The sequence below is a fragment of the Selaginella moellendorffii genome, unplaced genomic scaffold (assembly GCF_000143415.4).
Source record: "Selaginella moellendorffii unplaced genomic scaffold, v1.0 SELMOscaffold_36, whole genome shotgun sequence".
NCBI classification, from domain to species: Eukaryota; Viridiplantae; Streptophyta; class Lycopodiopsida; order Selaginellales; family Selaginellaceae; genus Selaginella; species Selaginella moellendorffii.
The window spans coordinates 1,356,461-1,378,541 of NW_003314297.1; the positions used below are offsets into that span (position 1 = coordinate 1,356,461).

A 22,081-nucleotide genomic window follows, 5' to 3' on the forward strand; every position below is an offset into this window, starting at 1 on the left:
CGCCCAGCGCTAGGGTTCCCGCGGCCGCCACGGCGCCCAGGACGGTGACGAGCAGTACGGCGTCGGGGCGCGATCCCCCGTCGAGCGCCATGGCCCGAAAGAGGAGGATCGCGTCGCCGCTGGATCCACAGTCGTGATACGCCGCGATCATCAGCGTCCAGGAGAAGAGATTCTTCCGCGCCAGGCGATCAAAGACTGCGCGCGCCTCGCCGACGCTGCCGCAGCGCGCGTACATCTGGATGAGGAGATTCGCCAGGAAGGTGTCGCCGATGAAGCCACCGGCGAGGATCCGCGCGTGGATCGCCCTGCCCGCGATCGCGTCCCCGCATTGCCGCAGGGACGAGACGATGGAGTTCCGCGACATTAGCAAGCATATCCTTATTTGAAATAAAACTTAGGGTTTTAGGAGAGCATATTCTTATTTGAATTTAAATTTTTAAAAATTAGGGCTTGAGGGGTGCCTTTATGTCGTCCCACTGTTTGAGTACCTCTAGCAAAACCAAGGCCGCCGAGTCCTTTGCTTTCTTCATGCTGGGCATCGCCTGGCCTTCGCATTCGTCAGTCCATCCGCGCTCCCTCGTATTTACACGCACTGTGTAAGTAAATCTCTTGGCATGCGCCGGTCCACTCTCGCTCAGCAGCCTGTCAAAGCACGAACCAAAGTTCCAAAATCTCGTCAGAGAAATCGATCTAATCCAAAGAGGAAGGAAATCGATAAGGAGGGAAGAGTGAAGAGCTTCACAGTACCTGTACTGCGGCATTGGCCACTGCCGCTGTAAGCAAATGTCGTTGAGCGTCTGCCTTGTGAAAGCGTTGGCCTTGTCGTTCTCCATCTTGGTCACCTTGTTGCTCTCTTCCTCAAGCGAGTCCCTCTCCTTGAGCGCCGCCAACGCGTTCCTTGCAGCCAGCTTTTGCGCCATCTTCTTCTGTGTGTTCTGTGCGCAGCCAATCTGGACGCCATCCACGAACACCTCCACTGTCGCAATGCTTCCTTCTCTCGAGGCCCGGTATTCCAGTCCCTCGGCTTGCTGCTGGCATCTCTCTTGGAGTTCTCTCACGGGATGAACCGGCAAGGTGTCTGGAGTTACCATTGGCTCGAGCAAGCGCTCGAAGACCTGGAAGACAATGCTAGTTTTCAAGCGAGCACCAGAGAATTGTAAACGAGCTTACCTTCCAGACTTCATCAGCGGCCAGACCAGTGTCGAGAAATATTGCACCGGCTATAGATTCTAGAATGTCCCCTAGGACTTTCGGAGCTTTGAAATCACCAATCCCGAAAGAGTTGATGCCAGGCTTGTCGAGCTCGGACTGTATGTCTTTCACAAAATCTTTGATCTGCCAAAACAACAAAGAGCACATCGTCAACACTTAGTTTCCAAGCTTTTGTCAGCTCACCTGTGCCTCTAACGCTGACGATCCATGGCGCAAGTGGAGGTGAAAAGAGTGCTTCACGGATATCCTTGCGAAGTTTTCGTTGTTTACAGCTGCTGCGCGTAGATCAGTTAAACGTCCCGGTGGCAAATCCTGGTAGCGGAAGAAGAGATACCGAGTTATAAGATGATCTAGGACGGCGTCACCCACAAACTCCAGTCTCTGGTAGCACGGCACTCCAGCTGATGGCCGAGACGCGTGAGATATAGCTTCCACAAGTACGCTTTTCATCTGGAATTTGTATCCAATGGCAAGCTCCAATTTCTCGAAGTCGATGCTGTTCATCACCGAGTCGGGGACAGAGCAGCCAGCTCTTGCCGCATTAGCCTCAGCCTCGTCATAGTCGATTGGAATGTTGATCCAATTCATAAAATGAGCTGCTGCCTTCGTACCACCTTCGACGTAATAAACACCTATCAAGGCTTCCACCACATCAGCCAACGTTTTGCTTGATAAAACCCTGTAGGAGCTTGAATCCCATTCAGCCTCGCCATCTTCCAAGCTCGTTGAATCATCTAAAACTTCTTCCTCTCCACTGCTTTTGGTAGACCTCTCTTCATGCTCGTTAGCTTTGGGAACCTCTGCTGCTTCATTGTCTAAGTTGGCGTCCTTGAGATCTTCATCAAAGACAGGGGGAACTCCCGGAGCAGCCCAACGAGAAGGAGCAAATCTGTCCGACTGAATGTAGCTCTGCAAGCTCTTCGAAATAGCGAACTCGTAAAGTACCATGTTACTGACAGTTTGTTGTCGCATCCTTGTAAGTTGACCCTCGTGTTTTCTAGGATGCTTAATGAAGAGTCTCCTACTGACGACCCACTTCAAATATGCATCTCCAAGAAGCTCGGCTCGTTCGTAGGAGAATGTTTCTTGGCAAGATGCGGCCGTCAAAGCTTCCAAAACCTGAAAAACATTGTCAAGAATTGTCAAGTTTGAAACAAAAGTCGGTCACCTTCGCAGCTGGAATGGGAAAACCAATCTCGTGCTTCAGCTGCACTGCGAGTAAAATGCTCTCCACGCGTTTCATCACTGAAGGCAATCGCTGCGCTCCTCGAACCAGGCAACCTGGAAGAGGATGCACAAGGCAAATCTCAGGAGGTAACATGACGTAGTACGTTTTATCTGAGAGTTCCTCCGAGCCTACAGCAGACCAAGAGTCAGCTAAAAGCGACACTGTAAACGAAGAAAACGTACTCTCTAGTAGTTTAAACCGAGGCGAGAGAAGATTTTTGCAATGCGAAACCCCACGACAGCGAAGCATAGGCTGGTGTCGGCAATGTAGACGAACTCCATACCTGCACACGCAGTTAGTTTCTAAGCTTAGAACATTTCACTGCTTACTTCTGCTCGTAATAATCTGCATACGAGCTGTACTCCACCGACCCCAGGTAGCCTTCTTTGCGTGGAAATGGAGACTCGGCAGTCATCTCCCTCATCACGGATTCTACGTAGAACCGTTTCCCGGAATGAGCCGCAGTGACAAGTTTACCGTCCATTTCGTCCATATTAGCATAGCCATCGGCCAACAGCAACTGTCTTCCTTCAGGCTCCAGTTTTTCCCGTAAAGGAGCTATCCCAGAAGCCTTGATAACGTCAAACTCAGCCACAGCTCCCCGAATCCCATAAGTAGGATGCTTCTGAACCCCGTTGGATCGAAGTTTGCTGAAGCCGTATTCTCTTCTATCGCCACCCAAGGCTCTCTCGTTGGTTCCCAGGAAAACATCCGGCCTTGCTCTCTGAAGTGGACTTGACCATGCATGGGAACCAAGAACTTTGTTCATTAGAGCCCAATCGATCTGTTTTGTGCAGCTTGATGTTAATGGAACGAAGAGGTATGCTTTATTTGAATCCCAAGGTGTCGATGCAGGTTCCACATCCACGTCCAGAACGATACTCATAAGTCGAACGTGAAATGCCTTCAACAATGTGAGCTGCATCGAAGGAAGAAAATTGATGAGACTGGGAAGAGCTTTTGGCTCGTTACCTCTGACGATGTGATATGGTGAACTCCAGAAAAGACTAACGATGCTTGTGTAGTTAGTGTTCGTGCTACGAAAAGATCTACCGATGCCGTCAAAACCTGTACAAACGAGTTTTATGAATAAAACGACTTAAAACGTTGTTTCGTCTTACTTCTGGATCCATTTCCCTGCCGAAGAGGACCGCAAAATCAGAAGTTTGTGTTACAAGAGGATCAGTTGAAAATCCAACGTTCGAATATTGAATGATGTACATATATAGCGACGTAGAAAGCAAATAATTTGTGTTTAGGATCCAATCGCCCTGAAGTTACTAGCTAAAAACACAAAATATTTGAAAGCAAGAAAAGAACCTTCAAAAAATCTGCAATCCCCTCAGGAAAATACTCTCGATATCGAGCTGTTCCTGGAATGGGATCTGTAGTTTCGTTATCTTCGCCTTTGTCGGACTTGTCTGGTGTACCCGTGTCTGGCAAAAGCATATCTGTAAACGCTGCCATCTCGTGTAGCTTTTTGCATGCCTCCAAGCACACAGCCTTAAACAGGAAAACCGTTCACGTCATTTTTACAGCCAGCAACTTTCAAACGGATGCTTACCTGTTGTGCTCCCTTCATAGTTGAGCATACGGGCCCATCGAAAGACTCCACGGGAGCATTAGAAGGAAGCCGAAGCTTACAAGAAAAGTAAACGACATCTCCTGTCGAATGCTTTGTCAGAACGAATTCCGGTTTTAAAATCGAGTATCTACAAAAGAACGACGTTTTAAAAACTTGAACAAGACGTGTTTTGGAATACCTGTCACTTGGAAGCTGAGAGCAATAGAAGTGGATCAGTCCAACTGCTGAATTGAGTGTGACCATTGCCCCAGTTGAAGGAACTTGATACGTTTCTCCTTTCCCATCTTCTAGAGATGCGACTATTGCCGCTTCTGTCCAAGGATCGAGTTTCGTTCTTTCCGTGGCCTCCTTTCGTAATGTTTCCTCACTGTTCCGAGCATTACGAAGGAAACTTTGATGAACCTTATTTCCTCTGAAAGAAAAAAGAGAAGTAAGCAACAATGGAACAAACAAAAGTAACATACTTTTCAAGCATCAAAATGTAGTCTGATCCGGGCTTTCGAGCACGGCCACGAGATTGTATATAAGCCAGCACCGTTTTGGCAAGATCAAATCGAACAACTACATTGCACTGGCGAATATCCAGTCCTTCTTCCGCAACGCTCGTGGCAACCAAGACGTTAAGCTGTAAGCGTACACTGTAAACAGAAAAAAAACTAAAGCGAAACTTACACTTCCGTCACGAAACTTAGACAAACTGTCATGCATATGTCTGGTGGACACATCTTGAGAATTATTATGACCGACCAGACTTCCACTGCGCACATACTTCAGTGATGGCAACTCCGACAAAACCTACACAAGGCATGGTTGATATTTCGAGGAAAACCAATATCGCGCTATAAAGTGAAAACTTACGCAAGGTAGCGTCAGAGCAGCAACCACTCGATCTACAAAGATTATAGCACGGAAGTCCTCGACATGTTCGTATTTTCGAAGTATCTGGATCAAACTTTGAACCTTAGGCGTTACCTTTTTATCTGCAACAGCGGCCCCGAGAACCTCGTCAAAATGTTCTCCGCCTGAAAGAGCTGAAAAGACGAGAAATAGAAGTCATCCTTAATTTCGATGTCCAGTAGCAAATCAACTCACAGTTCGTATCAATTACTTCCCCTTCCTCGACATCTCCATGAACCGCTTCAAGCTTGCTGCTGCTCGCGGCACCTTGTTGGAGATCACATTTTAACATGTCTACAATTTTCGTCAAATACAACTCCTGGTACTTCACATCGGCCGTTCTTTCATCGTGTCGAAGATTCCCCAAGGACGAAGATGCAACCTGTAAGCAAGAGTCAGCTACCGTTACAGGACGAAAGACCATACCTTGTACGCGCACCATTGTCCAAGTTCATCCAAACAAAAAATGATAGATCTTAGTTTCTGCAGTAAGTTGGCAGCGCCGTCACTTTCCTTGCGCTCAGCGACCCCGTAAACAAAATGGAGCTCGTCGCTTGCTCCTGCGTCTCGGGCTCCCATAAACTGCCATTTGGTACGTTTGGAGCTCGCACTGCAAGCTTCCTCCACCTGTTCCTTCATCTGCTTGATCTTCTCACGAAGCGACCACAACACCGCGGCTTTGTCATATTCTACAACGGTTTCGGATGGCATAGGAACGTGTTTTTCTAGTTCCTTCCGATCACGAATGGTGCAAACCACGGAGTCCAGTTTAGTCTCTAGATTCCTGATTTTAACTGCGCAGTCCTCTTGATTTGAAACCCCTGGGCAGTAGGATAAGGATAACTTACGACTCAAGATAGACAAAGAATTAAGCCTCACCTTTCAAGTTCACTGGAGAGGCGGTCATGCCAAAGATTTTAGGCCTCTTCTCTTTTGGAGCCAGATGATAAAACTCCGACATAACGAGAGAGTACGGGTGTTTCTTAACAGCGTGATGGCACTCGTCCAGTATCAACAAATCTATATCCTCCATTCTCACAATGGAGTGCCTTAGTATGTTGAGCAAGATCTGGGCTGTCATTACGAGAACCTGTGGAAGGTCTTGAGCAGAAGCACGACAAAACAAGACACTATAAACCTCTTTGGACTGGAACTCTCGTTGCCATCTTTTAGAATCCCAGAAATCCTGAACCATTTCACCGCAATAGTGTCCCACATTGAAGTTTGTTCTCTCGCGAATAACTTCTGCTTGCTGGAGAAGCAAAAGAAAGCAAAGCACTTAGAAGCATCCTCAGGTTCCACAGAAACTTACCTGATACACAAGAGGCACTTTTGGGACGAGAAACACTGTAAGTATCTTGCGCTGCAGCAGCTCGGCCTTTCTCTTCATCAGAAGCACAGCGATGAGCGTCTTCCCAGCACCAGTCTCAAGAAAAGCAATCGTGTTTCCCTCCTCGGCCTGACTTAGAACTTCCAGCTGATAAGCTCTAGCTTGTTCCACGCAAACTTTTTCCTTGCCAGCTTTCCCAGCAGATCCATTCTGCGTGGACGGCTCCGTGACAGGACCAGCACCTCCTCTAGCAGCCGGCACACGTATCCCAAACTTGAGAACGTTCCTTCCATCGGCGTCCTTCTCAAGGTAAGCTCGTTTTTCTCGCCCCCCTTCTTCCTCTGGATCTCGCTCTCGTTCACGCTTGCAGCCGCCATGCCTTCTCCGTGTTTTATTCTCGTAGCACACCCTCTTAGCCGGCTTCCTTCTACGATCGAGAGGCTCCATGGTCCTGCAGTAGAACTAAGACAACTTTGGTGAAGATTTTAAGGGGAAAACTCACGAAATCTGTGAAGCAACGAGCCCTCCAGCTCCAGCTCGCCGATTTTTACATCAGAAGGAGCCGATCGCGTCCGGCCGCGACGCGATTGGCAGCTTCCGAGGTAAGAATCGGCACGATACCGGGCGGATCAAGAAACTCACCTACATTCGTCGCCGGCGCCCGAGCTCCCGGATCCACAGCCCTAGCAAAGAAAGAGGAGAGGAGCGTTTCAAACAAGGAGGGCTTTATGATAAACCCTAAATTATGTTTACCGATGCTCAACGGCAGAAGCAGCGCCAAGGAAGGTATGGCACTCCGCGGCGGCAGTACTTGCAGGTTAGAACATCGAGAATGTGGAGCGATTGGTTCTTGATCTCGTGTTTTCCAGGATCTTGTGACGCGATTCCAAGGAGGGAAGGGTAAGAGTCAGATTTGAGATAATGAGACTGTGGATATACATTGCGTGTCAGGCTCCAAGGAGCAAATCGTGGCTCACCTAGCGAATTTTGCGTATGATCCATTCAACTATGACTACTTTCGAGAGGTAAAGAGTGTGTTCTCTGGATCTCTCTTATTCTGTTTCTTGGACTTTGTTTGCAGCTCAATATTGTGGAGCTTTTCTTGGATTGCTTGACGGAACCGAACGAAAGATTGGTTGAGTTTGCGCTCGGTGGAATTTGCAACTGCTGCCCTGGTGAGCTGAGCTTCGTTTCTCTTTCTGCTTTGAAGGAAACCGAACAAGAAAGAGCGTGTTTGCGCAGACTCTCAAATCGCTTCGATGATCATTGCTTGCGAAGGCATTCCTTTGATCGTTGCATGCCTCTCAAGCCACGTAGAGAACACGGTGAAGTGACGAAACCGTTCTATTTCTGCGTTTTTTAATCCAATCCAGAACCAAAACAGGTCTTGTCTGCGATCGTTTCTCTATACTACCTCTGCACGCCTTCGACAGAAAAAGGTGAGCCTCAAATCCGAAACTTCCATCGGCTTAACGCAAGCTTCTTTCGTTTCTACCAGAGATCTTAACTCCTCCAGTTATCGAGATCATGAAAGCTTACGCAGCGCTGGAATGTGTCAATGTACGTTTCCGAAACGCTGCACAGGCCTTTCTTGACAGACACATCCAAGGCAAATCTCCAGAGCAATAACCTTCAACGATGCTAGTAAAAAAACGCTCAAGGTAAGCAAGCAAGTGACTCTTGGGTCTTGATACAAGCCCAGTTTTTGGCAGGTTTTTTATTTTCTTTGATGGAAGGTGTTGCGATCACAGTCAGCGATCATGATCATGGATTCCAGTTTCCAGCTACCAATTAAGTGCAAAACTTTCTCCAAACAATGCTTTCGGATTGATACTAGAGGTTGCAGTCGCTGAGAGACAATTGACAGAGATTTGGCAAGCTCAGCAGTAAGTCGGGGTTAAGCCAAGGAACTCTGGTGGTGAGGACAAGGCACAAGCAGTCAGGACTGAGGCTTGCCATGGATCGACAGCAGAAAGGCAAGGCTTCCCTGTAGTTGCTCGCGTTTGGAACCATCAGAGGCAAGCAAAACACAGCCACGGGAATAATCCTCTCGTTGGAACACGGTGCCCGATCGCTCACGGCCGCCACGGTGCGCTGTGAAGTTCCTTCCAAGCACGTAAACACGAGGATTAGAAACAGCGGCAGGACGAAGATCCAACCCGAAGATCTGAGCTCCATCCCCGAAGAAGAACTAAAGTTCCATAAGTTTTCCCTGGAAGCTGGGATCCATAAGTTTCCCCTGGAAGCTGGGAAACTTTTAAAGGAATCAATCCCGTCGCAAGCAACGGACGCATTGGCACGCCATACTTTTGGCGCGCGCGCGTGTTTCATTGAAGCGAAAGAGGTGGAGCATGATTTTAGAGTGACCTTGCTTAATAAGCGAGAGATTCCAACAATTTTTATATTTTTTTATATTTTTTGTTTCTTGCATATTTTAAATGGCCTGTGCTGCGAGGCGGCACTTTTGCTCGTGTGTCCGATCGGGTTGCTGGCCGCTGACAAATGTAGAGATGAGGCGCGCTTTAAAAAGAATTTGGCTGAGCGTGGTACCACTGACCAGGGCAGTGCAGGTGCCGCGGACAAAACAGCGTGGGGAAGATTTAGCGTTGTCACTAGATTTAGATGATCTATGTAGCACTGGCGGGTTAACAAGCTCATGCACGAGTTTACCCCCAGGTTTTGACCTCTGCCATCGCCTCGTGCGCAAGAACTCAACTCACTGGTAAAACTGCGAGCTTTACCCCAGTGAAATTCCACCCAGGAGGTTGGGGGTTCGAGTGTCCACAAGGGAGAGCTTTCCTGGCGAATATAACAAGAGGGATGGCAAAGGCAAGTACTACCTAAATTGATTCCAAATCATTAGCAAACTTGGTTCCTCCTTGGTACGCTCTCTTTGTCTTGCGTCATGTTGTTCGTCCGGATTCCTCGCGATTCCACGGGCATCTTCCATCCATAAGGATTCTTCGATTCCCCAGCGTCGCTTTCTTTTGCAAGTGGCAAGCCAGAAAACAAATGCCCCCCCCCATGTGCAAACCCTAGATTTATATATAAAAGGTTTGTAGCATATCTAATCGACTGTTCATCGCATGTTGCTCCAACAACATGGAGATTATTCGGATACGTATTACGGGCACATGTTTTATACGATATTTATTTGCGCCACAAAGATTTTAACGTTCCGCCACCCTAAAGACCCCTCACATGCGGACAAAGAGTACGAGTTAAACTTTTGCAGCCAGCAGCGTTGCATTGCAATGTTTGCATTTACCCTATAAAAAACCGGATCCGTGGATCTCCTCCGCGACATCAACAACAGAATCAGCGAATTAATTGAATATCAATGGCCGGGATTACGATTCATGATTCATGAATGCCAGAGATCATTGCCTGAAAGTTCATACGAGGAATATTCTGGAGATTCCAAAAATGCCCCGGATTCTTTTTCTTCTAGCTACTCCCACTTTAAACTCTCACTTCAAACTCCAGTGGGCTTTTGCTGGTTGATGTCACTCACATGCACTAAGCAACGGTTCGATTCGAACGTTTGAACGGTCAGATTTGCTTTTTGGTTGGGTGGCCAGCTATCCACCTTTAAAGTTGGTGGATGCCGGTGATAGCAGTTTGACCTAAAAAATCTGGCTAGCTAACGTAGAATAACTCTTCAGTCGCGTACAATACAATACAAGTGGATTGTAAACGCAATCTTATAGCTAAGTATTGTGACAATAGGAACAGATCGAACTGCTTCTTGACAATCATAGGATACATTTAGATACTTATCCATATTTATTAGCTCCGTTATCAATTGGTATTGTAAATTATATGCAGGTGCACATGATTGACGGATGCATGGTGTTTGTATTCTTGTGATCAGATCGCTGTGACATGCCAGTGATGGAAAACTTTAAAAAACATCAGGGTGAAATTGAAATGCCCCCTCTTCCCAGGCGCAGGCGATCGCTTGTAAGAAACCACACGGAAATCGCCCTGTCCTCCACAAACAAATGGCAGCCTTTCCCTGTGGGGGTGGGTCCCCACGCAGTGGAATATTCACCGCCGTCGGCATGGTAGATTCCCCGCCACCGCTGGCAAACAAGGAGTGTAGTCGACGCCATACGCTAATATAGCGCTACAATCTCTTTGTTCACATGGTCCGGTCGCCATCCACGATGAAAGATATACTGACCGATAACACGTGGACGGCCGCTAAATTTATCCAGCAGTCAAAAAGAATGTCAATATAGCTTGAGAACGACCCGGGGGATTAAGCTAAGCAAAGAATGTCTACGTAGAAGTTACGCATTGGAACTCCCTCCGGTTTCTTCCATTCCTCCATTCGTGGAGATGGACATCGGTTAGATCTCACGGGTGAAAGGTAAAACGGGGTGGATGGCATGCGGACCGTCCGATGCCCGCACTTTGCGGCAGTTTAATTCGAGCTTACGCAAAGCAGCTTTATTGTGTAGTGTTTCCGTTTTTGTCTTGGCTCTTTTTCGAATTAACGGAGTTCGTCCCTCCCGGCTATGGCGATAGCGATGGGGATCGCGGCAGTGGTGGCGTAGTCTCGCGGAGCTTCTTCGCGATTCTCGACGGTCCAGGCGTTCCAGATCTCTCGCGGCGCCGCCGAATTTCGATCGCGATCCGGGATATCGGGCGCTGTGGAAAACGGAGGGATTTCGCGACGGGGGAGCGCTTTCGTTCTTCCGTGGCTGTTACGGAAGATCAGCGAACGGCGTTGCGATCTCTCGGGGTGTGGTGTTTCCCGTAGGAAATCTTTGGCAGGTGGGGGCGCTAAATCACTCCAGGGTTTTGGATCGAGCTCGTTCTTGATCCAGGGAGGGAAAGGAGAATTTTTGGCGAGGTGGGGGTGTGGAATTCGAGGCGTGTCTCGTGAGTTTCTGGGGATCGGCTGAATTCTGCGAGGCGTGGGCAGGCAAATTTTGAGAAACAGCCAAGGCGGCTTTGTCGCAGAGCCAAGAGTGAGGAGAATTGACGACGACGAGGGAGAGAGCAAAGCTGCCACGGCACGAAAAAATTTCTCGCTCGTCTCGACTCTCCTCGTTGCTCTGTTCGCTCGTTCGTGCTACTTTGATCTCACATTTCTCTCTTCCCAGGCGACAATTCGATCTTTTCCCAAGCTCTCCAAATCCACCTTTTCTCACTGTTTCTTCCGCTAGCTGTGTAGGAGAAAAGGCTACGAACAGAGAAAAGCTCTCCTCGATTTCTTTCTTTTGCTCGGCGCCATAGTTTTCGAGCGTGCTCCAAAAGGTAGCCTTCTCGAAGACCACCAATTCCCTCAGCCTGGCTCTAGATCCGGCGAGTGGCGGTCGAGCATGGGAAAATTCTTGCGCAAGAGGAGAAGGGCCGACGTTGCAGTGCTCGAGGGGTGCCTGGGAGTGAGAACTCGCGCTACGAAGAGTGCCGCTTGCAAATCCGTGAGCTCCATGAAGAAAGAGGACGAGTCCGGTGGCCAGGAGGCATGGAATCCACGGCCGGATCAAGAGAATTCGCAGAAAGAAGAACTCCACGATCCTTGCGAGGAGCCAACGATGACGGTGGACAGCTCCTCTGTCCAGGAAAGTCGCAAAGCTATGGTGGTCGTCGAGGAAGAAGAAGAAGAAGAAGAAGAAGACGAAGAGCTTGGGCGGGCGAAGAGATCTAGCTCCAATTCCTCGCCACACTTGCGGGAGTCCCACAGCGATTCATGCCTGAGGAGCAGGATCGTTCCAATTGGCGTGGCTCATTCCCGGAGCAATTCGGCGTCTTTCTCGTACGACCAAGCAGCGACTTTGATGGATCATCCTCGAGTGGAAGAAGCGGCCGAGGCAATCGATCTTCGCAGCAGCTCGTTGGTGGACAACAGCACCCCGGAAGCGAGCACCACCATCACCACTAAAGAGGTGAGCTCTCTCTCTCTCTCTCTCTCTCTCTCTCTTGTTCTTGGAGTTTTTGTTTCGTGGTTCCTCTTCTCCGGTGATTTGCTTTGCTTTGTTTGCGTTGCTTTCTTTTCCTTGCGTTGCTTTCTTTCCTTGGTTTTTTTGACAAGGCCGGGAGAAACGAGCCAATTGATGAGCGAAGGCTTGCCTGTCAATTCGATCGTTTGTTTTTTTTCTCTCCTGATCGAGGCTGTGTATGTGTGTCTCACGGGAGCTTTAATTTCGCAGGTAGAGCCCTCCAGTTGCTGCGGTGACAACACCATTGTCTTATTTGCGAGGTATGCCACCAGCTCGTAAGTTCTATGTTTTTTTTTCGCTCGTAAACTTTTACTCGCGCTTGGTTCTTTCGGTTCTCAAAGTTTTCGCGGTGTTTTCTCGTCTTTTCTCTGTAGCCAAACTTCGAGCGTCTCTTGCCAAGATGGCGCTTCGGTACCGGCCAGTGTCGTGGAATTAAAGCCGCAGCCTTGTTCGTCCGGTTCCAGGCTTACGGCGAGGAGGCCACGCTCGGGTGCTGATTGCGGCCCAGCATGGCGTCACCGTGTGGCAGCCAGCGCCCCGACCCGCGACGAGATCGAGGAGTTCTTTGCGGGAGTGGAGGAGAAGGATGACAGCAGCAAGCGTTTTGTAGACAAGTAAGCTCGCCCCTCCTTTTCTGTTGCCTGGCTGCCGCTCTTACTTGGTTTTTTTTCTCTGGTGCTTACTTCGTTCTTTTCTGTTTACGTGCTCGGTTGTGCTTGACGTGCGTGCTTGCTCTCCGCAACGCAGGTACAATTTTGATGTTTTCAACGACGTTCCCCTGTCTGGTCGTTTCGAATGGGTACAGTTCCACCCTCGTTGCTCCTAAATTATTCGCACGCTACTCGCTACGATGCGGCTGTAAGAGGAAAACTGGAAAAAAAAGAAGAAACGAAAAGAGCAAAAAAAACCCGTCTTGTTAGACTAGAGAGAGAGAGAGAGAGAGCTCCTAGAGGAGACCATGTATTGATGCAATCATGTAACATACTAATGCCGTCATGATGTATAGAAAAAAGATGAGAAGCAAGGCAAGCAAGAAAAAGAGATGTCATACTCCTACCTTCATCCACCTTTGAGCCAGTGTACCTTAAAAAGAGTCGATTCCTTGCCATCGTTGTTTTGTTTTTCTTTTCCTCTTACAGCGGGATCAGCCTTTCCTTGAATCGGAAGCGTTGAATTCCTTACTTCACAGCGATGGTTGCGTGAAACTGTCCAGTTATAAGTCGGTCGGTCCGGGTACGTACATGACTCTGCCCCTGCCACCACTACTCCTGCCGCTGCCGCTGCTGCATGTACTGGTGTTTAAAGAGATCGCTTCCGAGGCCTTCCATTCCGAATTTTTACAAAGCGTTGAATCGCCTCCTAGCAAAAACACGCAACGGGGTCAAGGACGAGAAAGAGTGAAGCAAAGTTTACTTGAGTATTACTCGAGACCGGTGGCCATGGCGGTGCTGCTCTTTCCAGATTGGATGAACGAACAAGTAAAGTAGCTGGCCGCTGTGCCGCTGCTGGCTCCTGCTTTGCTCTCTCCCCCCTTGGACCTCTTTCCTTCTTTTGTATTTGAAGACACAAATGTATGTCTCCTGTCCGATCCGATCTGATCAACTGCTCCTTGTGAGTCGCGAGAAAAATACAAAACAAAAAGCATCTCAAACATCTTGTCGTGGCTGCTGAGCCGGGAGCGAAATTAAAAATCGGGAGCGGTGGTTCCTCTCCGCCTACAACAAGAGACGCATTTTCGGTTAGAAAAGCGAAAAACTGCGTCGTCAGTACCTGAGCTCTCGTGCGTGGCTCCCCTCCCCCCACTCTCCTGGCTTAGATTTACGTAAAGATTTCTCCTTTATCATCCCAATCTCGTGCTGTTGCATAGATGTTTGATAGCAACACCTTTCCAGCCAAACTGTCAGGATCCAGCTCCGCGACACGTTGGGCCGTACGCAGTGCCCGATCAGCGTCACCGTGGATCCTGCACGCCCCGAGCAGTGTCATCCAGTCCACTGAGCAAGGCTCGGGCAAGTTGGCGACGAGAATTTCAGCTTCGTCCAGGTTGCCTGCCCGGCCAAGCAGATCGATGACGCAGTTGTAGTGGTCCACCGTAAGTTCCATGGAGTAGTCCGCGGTGATGGAGCCAAAGCACTTGCAGCCATCCTCAAACAACCCGGCGTGGCTGCAAACGAAGAGCATGCTGACGAACGTGACATCGTTTGGCTGGATGCCATCCAGCTTCATCTGCATAAACACCTCGAGCGAGATCTCGTCGCGGCCGTGGTGTGAGTAAGTCGTGATCATGCTGTTCCAGGTAACCAGGTCTCTGCAGCGCATGCAGTCAAAGAGGCTTTCTGCGTCTTTCAGGCTCCCACATTTGCCATATAAGTTGATGAGCGAATTTTTGAGTCCCGTATCAGAGTCCAAGCCCCTAGAGACGATGCTCGCATGAACGGCCCTTCCCTGTTCCAGAGCCGTCAGGCTTGAACAAGCCTCAAGAACGCTCAAGAACGTGACCCTGTCAGACTTCATCCCTTCTGGCTCCAGTCTGAAATACAATTCTAGCGCTTCCCGGTGACAGGCATGAAGAACATATGCGGAGATCATGGCCGTGCAGGAAACAACGTCTCGTGGGTGTATCCTGTCAAAGATATCCCTGGCAGTGGAAAGCTGTCCACATTTGCCATACATGTTGACCAGAGCGGTGGCCACAAAACCCACGGACTCGAGTCCAGCAGCAACAATCTCAGCATGAATCTCCAAGCCCGCGGATAGCTGCCCCGTACTCGCACAGGCATCCAGCAGGGTGATAAATGTGATATCATTCGCCTTCACACCCTCTTCCTTCATCCCCTGGTAAAGTTGAAGCGCCTGTAAGCCATGCCCATGCTGGGTATGTGCACCTATGAGAGCACTCCAGGCGACTACATCCTTGCTCGCTAGCTTGTCAAACACAGCCTTTGCATCATCCAGGCTCCCGCACTGGCCGTACATCTTGACTAACGAGATTCCCACCGTCTGGACATCAATGCCGCAAGCAGCACTCCGGGCATGGACCGCTTTCCCCTCGCAAAGAAACCTGGCCGATGAAAATGCACCAAAGATGCTGTTGAAAGTGACTCCATCGGGCTTCACACCTTCGCAAGCCATCCACCTGAAAACCTGTAGAGCCTCGTGACTGTCCCCCTGTTCTGCATATCCGGCTATCAGAGCGTTCCAGGACAGTAAGTCGTTCCGGTCCATCTTGTTAAAGACGCTTCTTGCCCCAGTCAGACTTCCACACTTCCTGTACATGTTGACGAGCCCACTTGCTATCGAGTTGTCTATGTCGAATCCACCGGCGTGAAGCCTCTCATGCACCCGCATGCCTTGTCTGAGATCACCCAGGCAAGAGCAAGCGTCGATAAGGCTGACAAACACGATCTTGTCCGGCTTGATCCCCTCCTGTTCCATCCTCCAGTACAGTTCCAGAGCATCCAGACTTTCACCGTGCTGGACACATGCCGCGATCATGGCTGTCCACGAGACAACATCCTCTTTCTCCATTCTGCCGAAAACGCTCCGGGCATCGCCAAGGCTGCCACACTTCGCGTACATGTTCACAAGAGCAGTGTCGACAATGTGTGAGAGACTTGAGCTAGTAATACGAGAATGGATTCTCTTACCTTGAGCTAAGTCACCCACGCATGCACAAGCGTCGAGAGCACTCACGAGCGTAACTTCGGTTGGCTCAAACTCCATCCTCCAAAACAGCTCCAGCGCCTCACTTCCATACCCCTGCTGGGCGTAAGCACTGATCATCGCGTTCCACGAGACGTCGTTTCTCTTCTCCATCCCGTCAAAGACGCGCCGGGCATCCTCCAGGCCACTGCATTTACCATACATGGTGATTAGCGAGGTGCTCAAAACAACAGTAAGTTGACGTACTTCGGCAAGAACTCGCGAGTGAATCGTTCTCCCTTCACTCAGCTCTCCAATGCCCGAGCAAGCGCCCACCGCTCCAACAAACGTCACAACATTTGGCTTCACTCCTTCCAGATCCATCCTCTTGAAAATCTGGAGAGCTTTCACCGGCTGGGAATTGAAGACGTAAGCCGTGATCATGATATTCCACGAGAAAACGTTCTTGCAAGAGATTTTCTCGAAGACCTGGACCGCTTCCTGGACGCTCTGGCACCTGCTGTACATGTTTACCAGATGATTCGCGAGAAAAATATCGCCGCCCAGCCATCGCTGAGCGATCAGGCGATGGATCCGCCTCCCGATCGACAGCAGCCTACAGGATTGCAGCAGCGAGGCGTAGAGAGATTTGTCCGCCCCGGGTTCTTGCTCCAATCGAGCTACCTGAGATTCTAAACTCCTCTTGCGATCGTCTCCATCAAAATATCCACATCCAGAGCTAGGAATCGACGCATACGACGCGAAATGGCGCTTACCGGTTACCACATTGCCCTCCTTCCCTCGCCAGCGGCAGCGTCTCATCACATTGTGGAAAGAACCCTAAAACCCTGGACAAATAGAACTTTATGCTGTGGCGCATCGTGGCCGTTCAAATCCCAGCAATATGAGGGGACATCGCATTGCTGGGAATTGAGGCGAGCGCTAGGTCAAATATTTCGCGCGCGAGGCGGCGAATCCAGGCTCCCAGGGGGCGGACGGCAGCGAGCGATTTGCTGGATTCGAGCGTTTTCGGTCAAAGTCTTGTGATTCGGGAAGAATGTGTTGGATTTCGAGGTACTGATCGGCGAGAACAGTGAGGTAAGCGCTAGTTCTGAGGTTTTCTAGCGGCGCTGTTGCTTGCTCTGGATTTTTGAAACCCTGTTCCTTTAGCGTTCTTAGAATGTGGCTTTACTTTCATTTTGTTCTGAGAAGCTCGAGTCTTTTGCTTATCCACTTTCATAGAGTTTTTTTTTCGTGTCTCTGTGCTTTTCTCTTCCTTTGACAGTTTCAACCAGTATTTCTCTTCTGTTCGTATGATTCTAGATGTAACTTTCTCGTTTTTGGCGTGAGGGTCCACAATTCTCTGTGCTTTTATGTACTTGTCATCAAAGATCTAAGGTTTCTTGTTTCTTTCACAGGGGAGAATGGTAATACCAGTTAGTGCAAGGCCCAACATCTGGAACTCGACACTTCCGGCCCAGGAAACCGAGCTAGCTGATCAAGAAGTGGACAGAACCACAACACTCTTCTCTTATGACGAAGGCCAGTATTTGTCCGAGGACGAAGATGGCGCCAAGGAGCAGGCACGCAAAGACACCCTCAAGCTCCAAGAGGAAGCAATGCGGTGTGCTCAGTCACTAGAAGACACTGAGGGGCTGGAAGAGGTGGCCATGTTTAGCGACAAGATGCTCAGCTATGGCAGCGGATTCGGCTCCTTCAGATCAGCTCCAGGGGATCACTTTCTGGCATCCAGCAATGGAACTCAGGCGGACGAAGCCGAGGAAGAGCGGCTAGTTTCGGCGTCCAGTGCTACGTCTCCAGCATGGTACCGAGGGGATTTGTCGAGCCACTGTGGCCGGGGCTGCTGTGGAAGTCCGTGGCAGACGTATACACCGACGAGAAGCTTGCTCGGCGGCGTCGAGTACGTCGAAGAGGAGCTCCTCTCGGCGAAGAAGCCGTGGAGGGGCAGCAGCGCATCCCAAAGCTCGAGGGATCTGGTGAGTGCGAGCGCCGTCCAGAGTTTGCTGGTTGCAAAGCTCAAGCAGAGGAGCGGTATGGGCGGCGGCGGCGGCAGCAGCGACAGTGGCACCAGCGTCTCGAGCATCGTACAAGAGATTCTAGCGAGGGAGATTAGCGAGCAGACCGCAATAGTTCTGCAAGCTCTGGAGCAAGCGCAGCATTCAAGCTTCTAAAAGAGTTAATAAGTTTATTATTTCAAAGCTTTCAATTCTAAACATTGGTTAGTAGCTAAACCAATAGAGTTTATCTTTAAAACAATAGCATATGCTCGCGTATATTCACTTCCCCCCCTTTTGAGAATTAGGGCTTTCAGGTGAAATGGTGATAGTCTACGCCGGGCCAGAGATGGAGGAGGCGGAACGGAAGTTACACAGGCATGCCCTTATTTTTTTCTTCTGGAGGAACTCCGGCATCACCATAACCTGCGATCTTGTCAAGGAGTGGATCAATGCGACAATCGGCATCAAAACAGAGGCAATTCTTTTGTGTCGCGACCAGGGTAATGGCTTCTTTCTTGTCTACTTCGATCGGAAGCGTTCCCGCGACCTAGTCCTCGCAACGACGGCCCGGCCGATCGGGATTGCCGTGAAAGCTTGCAGCTTCCCGTGGTGCGCCGCCGCAGTCAACGATAAGGGCGAGGAGTGCTGGCCACGGATGTTGGAGCTTTCGGGGCTTCCGGATGTGTGGCTCATGCTTCTAGACGTGATCGGAAACGCGCTGGGGACCTACGTTGGAGTGCTGGATCCGGACACGCCCCGGATAGCCGTCATGCTGCCCGTCTCCCGGAGGCTACCATTTCACGTCAAGCTGGAAGTGAGAAAGGGCGTGTTTGTGAGGCAGCCCGTTGTCGAGTTCCGGGAGGATTGCTTCGATCAGGGGCTTCGACGAGGACGACGGGTATCTCACAGAGCACGAAGATCATCATCATAATCAGCCGAGGCATCCGAATCCTCAAGACGGTCGTGATCATCAATCCGGCGGTGCCCCGACTTCTTCTTCAGAGCTCATCCCCGGCCTCGGACACCAGGAAGCCATGCTGTGCCTCGCCAGACTCCCGCGATCCGAGCGCTTGGTCTTCTACACGGTGAGCAAAGCGTTCTATCAACTGGTGCGCAGTGGGAAGCTCGAGAGCTGGAGGCGCAGTGTCGGCGTCGTTATGGAGCGGCATTGTTTTGTTTGCCTCACCACTCCAGGAGGAGGTTGCTGCTGGAAGGGCGTCTGCCTGGATACAGGGAAATGGTGGCCGCTTCCGCCTCGAGCTCAAGACGGTGACGAGCTTTTCGGGAGCGTTATGACTGGAACGCAGCTCCTGGTGCTGGGACGCCACAGCCTGTGGACTTACTGCTTGAGATCTGACAAATGGCTCGCTCCTGCCACCCCTCCTGCGTACGAGTGTGCCTTTGGCAGTAGCGAGCACACAGCATTTGTTGCGGGCGGGATCGACGAGCAAGGCTTTGCTTCCACAGCCGCTGCAGTGTATACAAGCACCACGTCGTCGTGGAAGTTCCTCCCAGACACGAATAAGGCAAGACGATCTTGCTCCGGAGTGTGTATGGACGGGAAGATCTACGTGCTTGGAGGGGTCTCCCAAACAGGCCTGCCAATGTACTGCGGGGAGGAATTCGACCCGGCGCTCAAAAGCTGGACAGTGATCGACAATATGGTGCCTTGGTCTGAGCATCACATGCGCCCTCTCGTCACGGTGCTGGACAACGAGCTGTTTGGTCTGAACACTAGAACTAAGAGCCTCGTGATTTATTGCAAGCGAAGCAATACATGGAAAGCTATTTCCAGAGCTCGGAGTTACGCTGAGCTTCAATACAGAGCGAGGGGTGAGTCCAACAGCTGGGACGTGGCTGGAAATACACTTTTTACTTCTATAAATGGGAGTTTGATCATCATAAATGGAAGGTACACTTTTTACTTTTATAACAGGGAGCTTCATCATTGTCCTGGGAGCCACCGGAGGATGTCCTCCAGCCTCTGCTGGAAGGAGGCAGTGACCAGGAGGACGAGGAGGAGGAAACGCTCCCTGGGCAACGATGGAGATTCCAGGCGGGTTGTGCAAGCTGTGTGCTGTGATGGCTGGATAGTGTTCTGCAAGCTGTGCTGATGGCTGTATAGTCTATCTATTTTTTACTATGCCACTTGTTGGGGTTGTATGGTCACCATGATACACGGAGCGAGAAAAAACAGACTACATTTACCTTTGCCAAATTTCACCAGAAATATATGTATGGTTGTTTTTCTCCTCCATCAGTCATGAATTTCCAATGAAATCTATATTGTTTTATTACTGTTAGAAACCGCTTTTGGAAATTAATGTGAAACCACATCTAAAACTATGCAAATATTGCCAAGAGATATTATAGTGAGGGAAATCTACAAACTTCCCTTGATAAACTCTTAGTAGAAAGAATGTACGTATGATCAAAATGCATATGTGCTATCTAGTGTGTTTGTTTATCTCTGGCCTACCACTAGAAATGTGATGTCTAAGGGAAAAAAAAAAAAAAACAAAGTAAACACCAAGTTTGAACATTATATTAGTAATACTTTACTGTGAAATAAGTTTTAATATAGCCATTAACTTCAAGTGAGAAGATCTTTTTTAGTAATGCATAACATACATTTCCTGAGAACCAAAAATATAGAACATAATGGAAGTTATATAGTTTTAATATACCTGGATTATTCATATCTATCACCACACATTTGTATTTGCTTTAGAGATGGAGCCATTCATACAAGAACTTCCATATGAAGTGATGCTTTCATCTATTATGTTTAGTGAGTTCCCATCTTTGAAACCAAACACACTTTTTAAGGTGAGGATCCATATCTACTTTATTGTTGCCAGAACTTGATTGTGAGAGCAAAACAACAATACCTCAATCTATAGAAATATCTCTTTGTGTTGTTTTTAGTGCAACAAAGTAGAATCCTAAGATTTTCTTCAGTCTCTCTAGTGGTAGTATCTCATCCTTAAGGTAGCAACTAAATGGTTGTGAAAAATGATCTATAGAAAAGTAAGATAAGTGGAATAATAATAACAATAGTAGTATAGAAATAAAAAATATTGATTTGTTAGGAGACATTTAGTGTTGGTGGAGTGTGGAAGGACATTGATATTTTAGCCAAGTAGGAAACTTAGAAGGATTAAGAGAATGGTGTTAAAAACATTCAAACTAACGTTTAAACTTTAGAGCTCAATGGTACATGAGTCTATTTTAGAAAAATACAATAGAATATAGAGATTCAAGGAAAGTCATTATTACCAAAGCTCACAGAGGTATGTATTTTTGAAAACACACTTTTATAAGTATATAGTTTTCTCATTGAATTTTAAAATTTTTTTTTGCAAGCTCAATATTGGATGCATATATCATTGAACCAATACATGCTCTTACACTTAATAATTACAAGAAAATTAGCAAGGAAGTTTTTGGAGCCTAGAAAAAAACTAAAGTAGAAGCTACAGGTTAAGTTTCCTTATCATGGTATGCTTCATATCAATCAATGTAATAATACAATTAAAGCTCATATCTATAATTACAACAATGTTTTGTGAATATACCTATAGTATTTATATTGGAGTATAATTTGGGATAAGGCCATCTCATTAACAACTTCATTTATGAAGAGTGTGGAAATTTCTAGGTATATAGTGTTGAAAGTGTGTTCCAGACTTTGTATGATATCCCAATCAATAGCATAGTTATGAAAATAATATGGTTGAAACATTATATAAAATGTATATTGATTTTTTGTATGATTTATATTACTTAAACTACCACTATTTTTCACACATTTATTATGTTTAAACTCTCACCTCTCTAAAGTGTAACGCATGTGATCATAAAATGAGATTTGGATACATTGTCATCATAAATTCTTAGAACCTTGAGGGATATATGAAGTGTTTTTTATTAAAGTAATTGCCCCTTTTTCAGATGGCTTAAGGGAAGAAGATGGTATAAATACAATTTCTATTGATTAGTGGCTATTTATAAATATAATATACCTTTGAGTAATGTATGTATAGGGCATCTTATATTGTTAAGAAAATATTGCTCTTAAATATAAATGACAATTACAAAATTTAAAAAAATAATGGTTTTTTTATCCATAATAGAACAAGTCACAACTCTTAGTATTTCTAAATTTGGATTATCTCCAAGTTTTTTGCATATACTACAATAAGTAACAAGTAT

General features: G+C 48.1%; 7 protein-coding genes across 12 annotated transcripts; 4 read left to right on the plus strand and 3 right to left on the minus strand.

The window, feature by feature from the left end:
- Positions 1-400: 400 nt before the first annotated feature.
- LOC9658198 (endoribonuclease Dicer homolog 1) lies at positions 401-7,062 on the minus strand. 2 transcript variants are annotated; one of them, XM_002978231.2, is made up of 22 exons: positions 7,006-7,062; positions 6,895-6,935; positions 6,235-6,714; positions 6,061-6,174; positions 5,802-6,012; positions 5,349-5,743; positions 5,118-5,304; positions 4,884-5,056; positions 4,698-4,820; positions 4,490-4,650; positions 4,204-4,437; positions 4,005-4,152; positions 3,761-3,943; positions 3,562-3,711; positions 3,413-3,508; positions 2,770-3,359; positions 2,623-2,723; positions 2,381-2,568; positions 1,396-2,331; positions 1,171-1,335; positions 748-1,115; positions 401-642 (listed from the first exon to the last, which is right to left on the minus strand). In XM_002978231.2, exons 3-22 carry the CDS (start codon positions 6,697-6,699, stop codon positions 444-446), a joined length of 5,187 nt encoding a protein of 1,728 aa, XP_002978277.1. In that variant the 5' UTR covers positions 6,700-6,714; positions 6,895-6,935; positions 7,006-7,062; the 3' UTR covers positions 401-443. The 2 variants fall into 2 exon arrangements, with proteins under 2 accessions (XP_002978277.1, XP_024538863.1); XM_024683095.1 differs by having other exon boundaries at positions 2,381-2,723.
- Positions 6,991-8,180, plus strand: LOC9653294 (armadillo repeat-containing protein 7). 2 transcript variants are annotated; one of them, XM_024683102.1, is made up of 8 exons: positions 6,991-7,069; positions 7,122-7,152; positions 7,204-7,277; positions 7,334-7,427; positions 7,495-7,577; positions 7,637-7,691; positions 7,751-7,913; positions 7,965-8,180. In XM_024683102.1, the coding sequence occupies exons 1-7, from the start codon at positions 6,998-7,000 to the stop codon at positions 7,879-7,881; spliced, it is 540 nt and encodes a 179-aa protein (XP_024538870.1). In that variant the 5' UTR covers positions 6,991-6,997; the 3' UTR covers positions 7,882-7,913; positions 7,965-8,180. The 2 variants fall into 2 exon arrangements, with proteins under 2 accessions (XP_024538870.1, XP_024538871.1); XM_024683103.1 differs by having other exon boundaries at positions 7,989-8,180.
- Positions 8,181-10,719: 2,539 nt separating this feature from the next.
- On the plus strand, positions 10,720-13,272 carry LOC9658199 (cyclin-dependent kinase inhibitor 6). Of its 2 annotated transcripts, none has more exons than XM_024683099.1 (4): positions 10,720-12,152; positions 12,417-12,481; positions 12,581-12,820; positions 12,954-13,272. In XM_024683099.1, the coding sequence occupies exons 1-4, from the start codon at positions 11,586-11,588 to the stop codon at positions 13,030-13,032; spliced, it is 951 nt and encodes a 316-aa protein (XP_024538867.1). In that variant the 5' UTR covers positions 10,720-11,585; the 3' UTR covers positions 13,033-13,272. The 2 variants fall into 2 exon arrangements, with proteins under 2 accessions (XP_024538867.1, XP_002978086.1); XM_002978040.2 differs by having other exon boundaries at positions 12,417-12,466.
- Positions 13,273-13,401: 129 nt separating this feature from the next.
- Positions 13,402-15,933, minus strand: LOC9658200 (pentatricopeptide repeat-containing protein At1g11290, chloroplastic). Of its 3 annotated transcripts, none has more exons than XR_002993308.1 (2): positions 13,620-15,846; positions 13,402-13,565 (listed from the first exon to the last, which is right to left on the minus strand). XR_002993308.1 is itself a non-coding variant. In XM_024683096.1 (2 exons), exon 1 carries the CDS (start codon positions 15,783-15,785, stop codon positions 14,025-14,027), a length of 1,761 nt encoding a protein of 586 aa, XP_024538864.1. In that variant the 5' UTR covers positions 15,786-15,846; the 3' UTR covers positions 13,402-13,921; positions 13,977-14,024. The 3 variants fall into 3 exon arrangements, 2 of the variants coding, with proteins under 2 accessions (XP_024538864.1, XP_024538865.1); XM_024683096.1 differs by having other exon boundaries at positions 13,402-13,921; positions 13,977-15,846; XM_024683097.1 differs by adding an exon at positions 15,854-15,933 and having other exon boundaries at positions 13,503-15,773.
- LOC112349144 (putative pentatricopeptide repeat-containing protein At3g13770, mitochondrial) lies at positions 15,788-16,670 on the minus strand. The gene is made up of 2 exons (XM_024682951.1): positions 15,900-16,670; positions 15,788-15,859 (listed from the first exon to the last, which is right to left on the minus strand). The coding sequence occupies exons 1-2, from the start codon at positions 16,668-16,670 to the stop codon at positions 15,788-15,790; spliced, it is 843 nt and encodes a 280-aa protein (XP_024538719.1).
- A 93-nt stretch (positions 16,671-16,763) lies between these two features.
- Positions 16,764-18,100, plus strand: LOC9653295. The gene is made up of 2 exons (XM_024683101.1): positions 16,764-16,946; positions 17,267-18,100. The coding sequence occupies exon 2, from the start codon at positions 17,273-17,275 to the stop codon at positions 18,038-18,040; it is 768 nt and encodes a 255-aa protein (XP_024538869.1). The 5' UTR covers positions 16,764-16,946; positions 17,267-17,272; the 3' UTR covers positions 18,041-18,100.
- An 800-nt stretch (positions 18,101-18,900) lies between these two features.
- LOC9658201 (F-box/kelch-repeat protein At5g60570) lies at positions 18,901-19,980 on the plus strand. The gene has a single exon (XM_002978042.2). It carries the CDS (start codon positions 18,901-18,903, stop codon positions 19,978-19,980), a length of 1,080 nt encoding a protein of 359 aa, XP_002978088.2.
- Positions 19,981-22,081: the final 2,101 nt, after the last annotated feature.

Bases quoted from the DNA above. Each gene is read 5' to 3' on its own strand.
- LOC9653294 (XM_024683102.1), top strand. From the start codon at position 6,998: ATGTTTACCGATGCTCAACGGCAGAAGCAGCGCCAAGGAAGGTATGGC. The intron at 7,070-7,121 runs GTTAGAACATCG...CGTGTTTTCCAG, and splicing joins CGCGGCGGCAGTACTTGCAG to GATCTTGTGACGCGATTCCA. The intron at 7,578-7,636 runs GTGAAGTGACGA...GAACCAAAACAG, and splicing joins CAAGCCACGTAGAGAACACG to GTCTTGTCTGCGATCGTTTC.
- LOC9658200 (XM_024683096.1), bottom strand. From the start codon at position 15,785: ATGTACGCGAAGTGTGGCAGCCTTGGCGATGCCCGGAGCGTTTTCGGC.
- LOC9658198 (XM_024683095.1), bottom strand. From the start codon at position 6,699: ATGGAGCCTCTCGATCGTAGAAGGAAGCCGGCTAAGAGGGTGTGCTAC. The intron at 3,944-4,004 runs GTAAGCATCCGT...TTCCTGTTTAAG, and splicing joins CTATGAAGGGAGCACAACAG to GCTGTGTGCTTGGAGGCATG. The intron at 3,360-3,412 runs GTAACGAGCCAA...CCTTCGATGCAG, and splicing joins ACCATATCACATCGTCAGAG to CTCACATTGTTGAAGGCATT.
- LOC112349144 (XM_024682951.1), bottom strand. From the start codon at position 16,670: ATGAGACGCTGCCGCTGGCGAGGGAAGGAGGGCAATGTGGTAACCGGT. The intron at 15,860-15,899 runs GTGAGTGCTCTC...TGGGTGACTTAG, and splicing joins AGCCAACCGAAGTTACGCTC to CTCAAGGTAAGAGAATCCAT.
- LOC9653295 (XM_024683101.1), top strand. From the start codon at position 17,273: ATGGTAATACCAGTTAGTGCAAGGCCCAACATCTGGAACTCGACACTT.
- LOC9658201 (XM_002978042.2), top strand. From the start codon at position 18,901: ATGCTGTGCCTCGCCAGACTCCCGCGATCCGAGCGCTTGGTCTTCTAC.
- LOC9658199 (XM_024683099.1), top strand. From the start codon at position 11,586: ATGGGAAAATTCTTGCGCAAGAGGAGAAGGGCCGACGTTGCAGTGCTC. The intron at 12,153-12,416 runs GTGAGCTCTCTC...TTAATTTCGCAG, and splicing joins CCACCATCACCACTAAAGAG to GTAGAGCCCTCCAGTTGCTG. The intron at 12,482-12,580 runs GTAAGTTCTATG...TTTTCTCTGTAG, and splicing joins GCGAGGTATGCCACCAGCTC to CCAAACTTCGAGCGTCTCTT.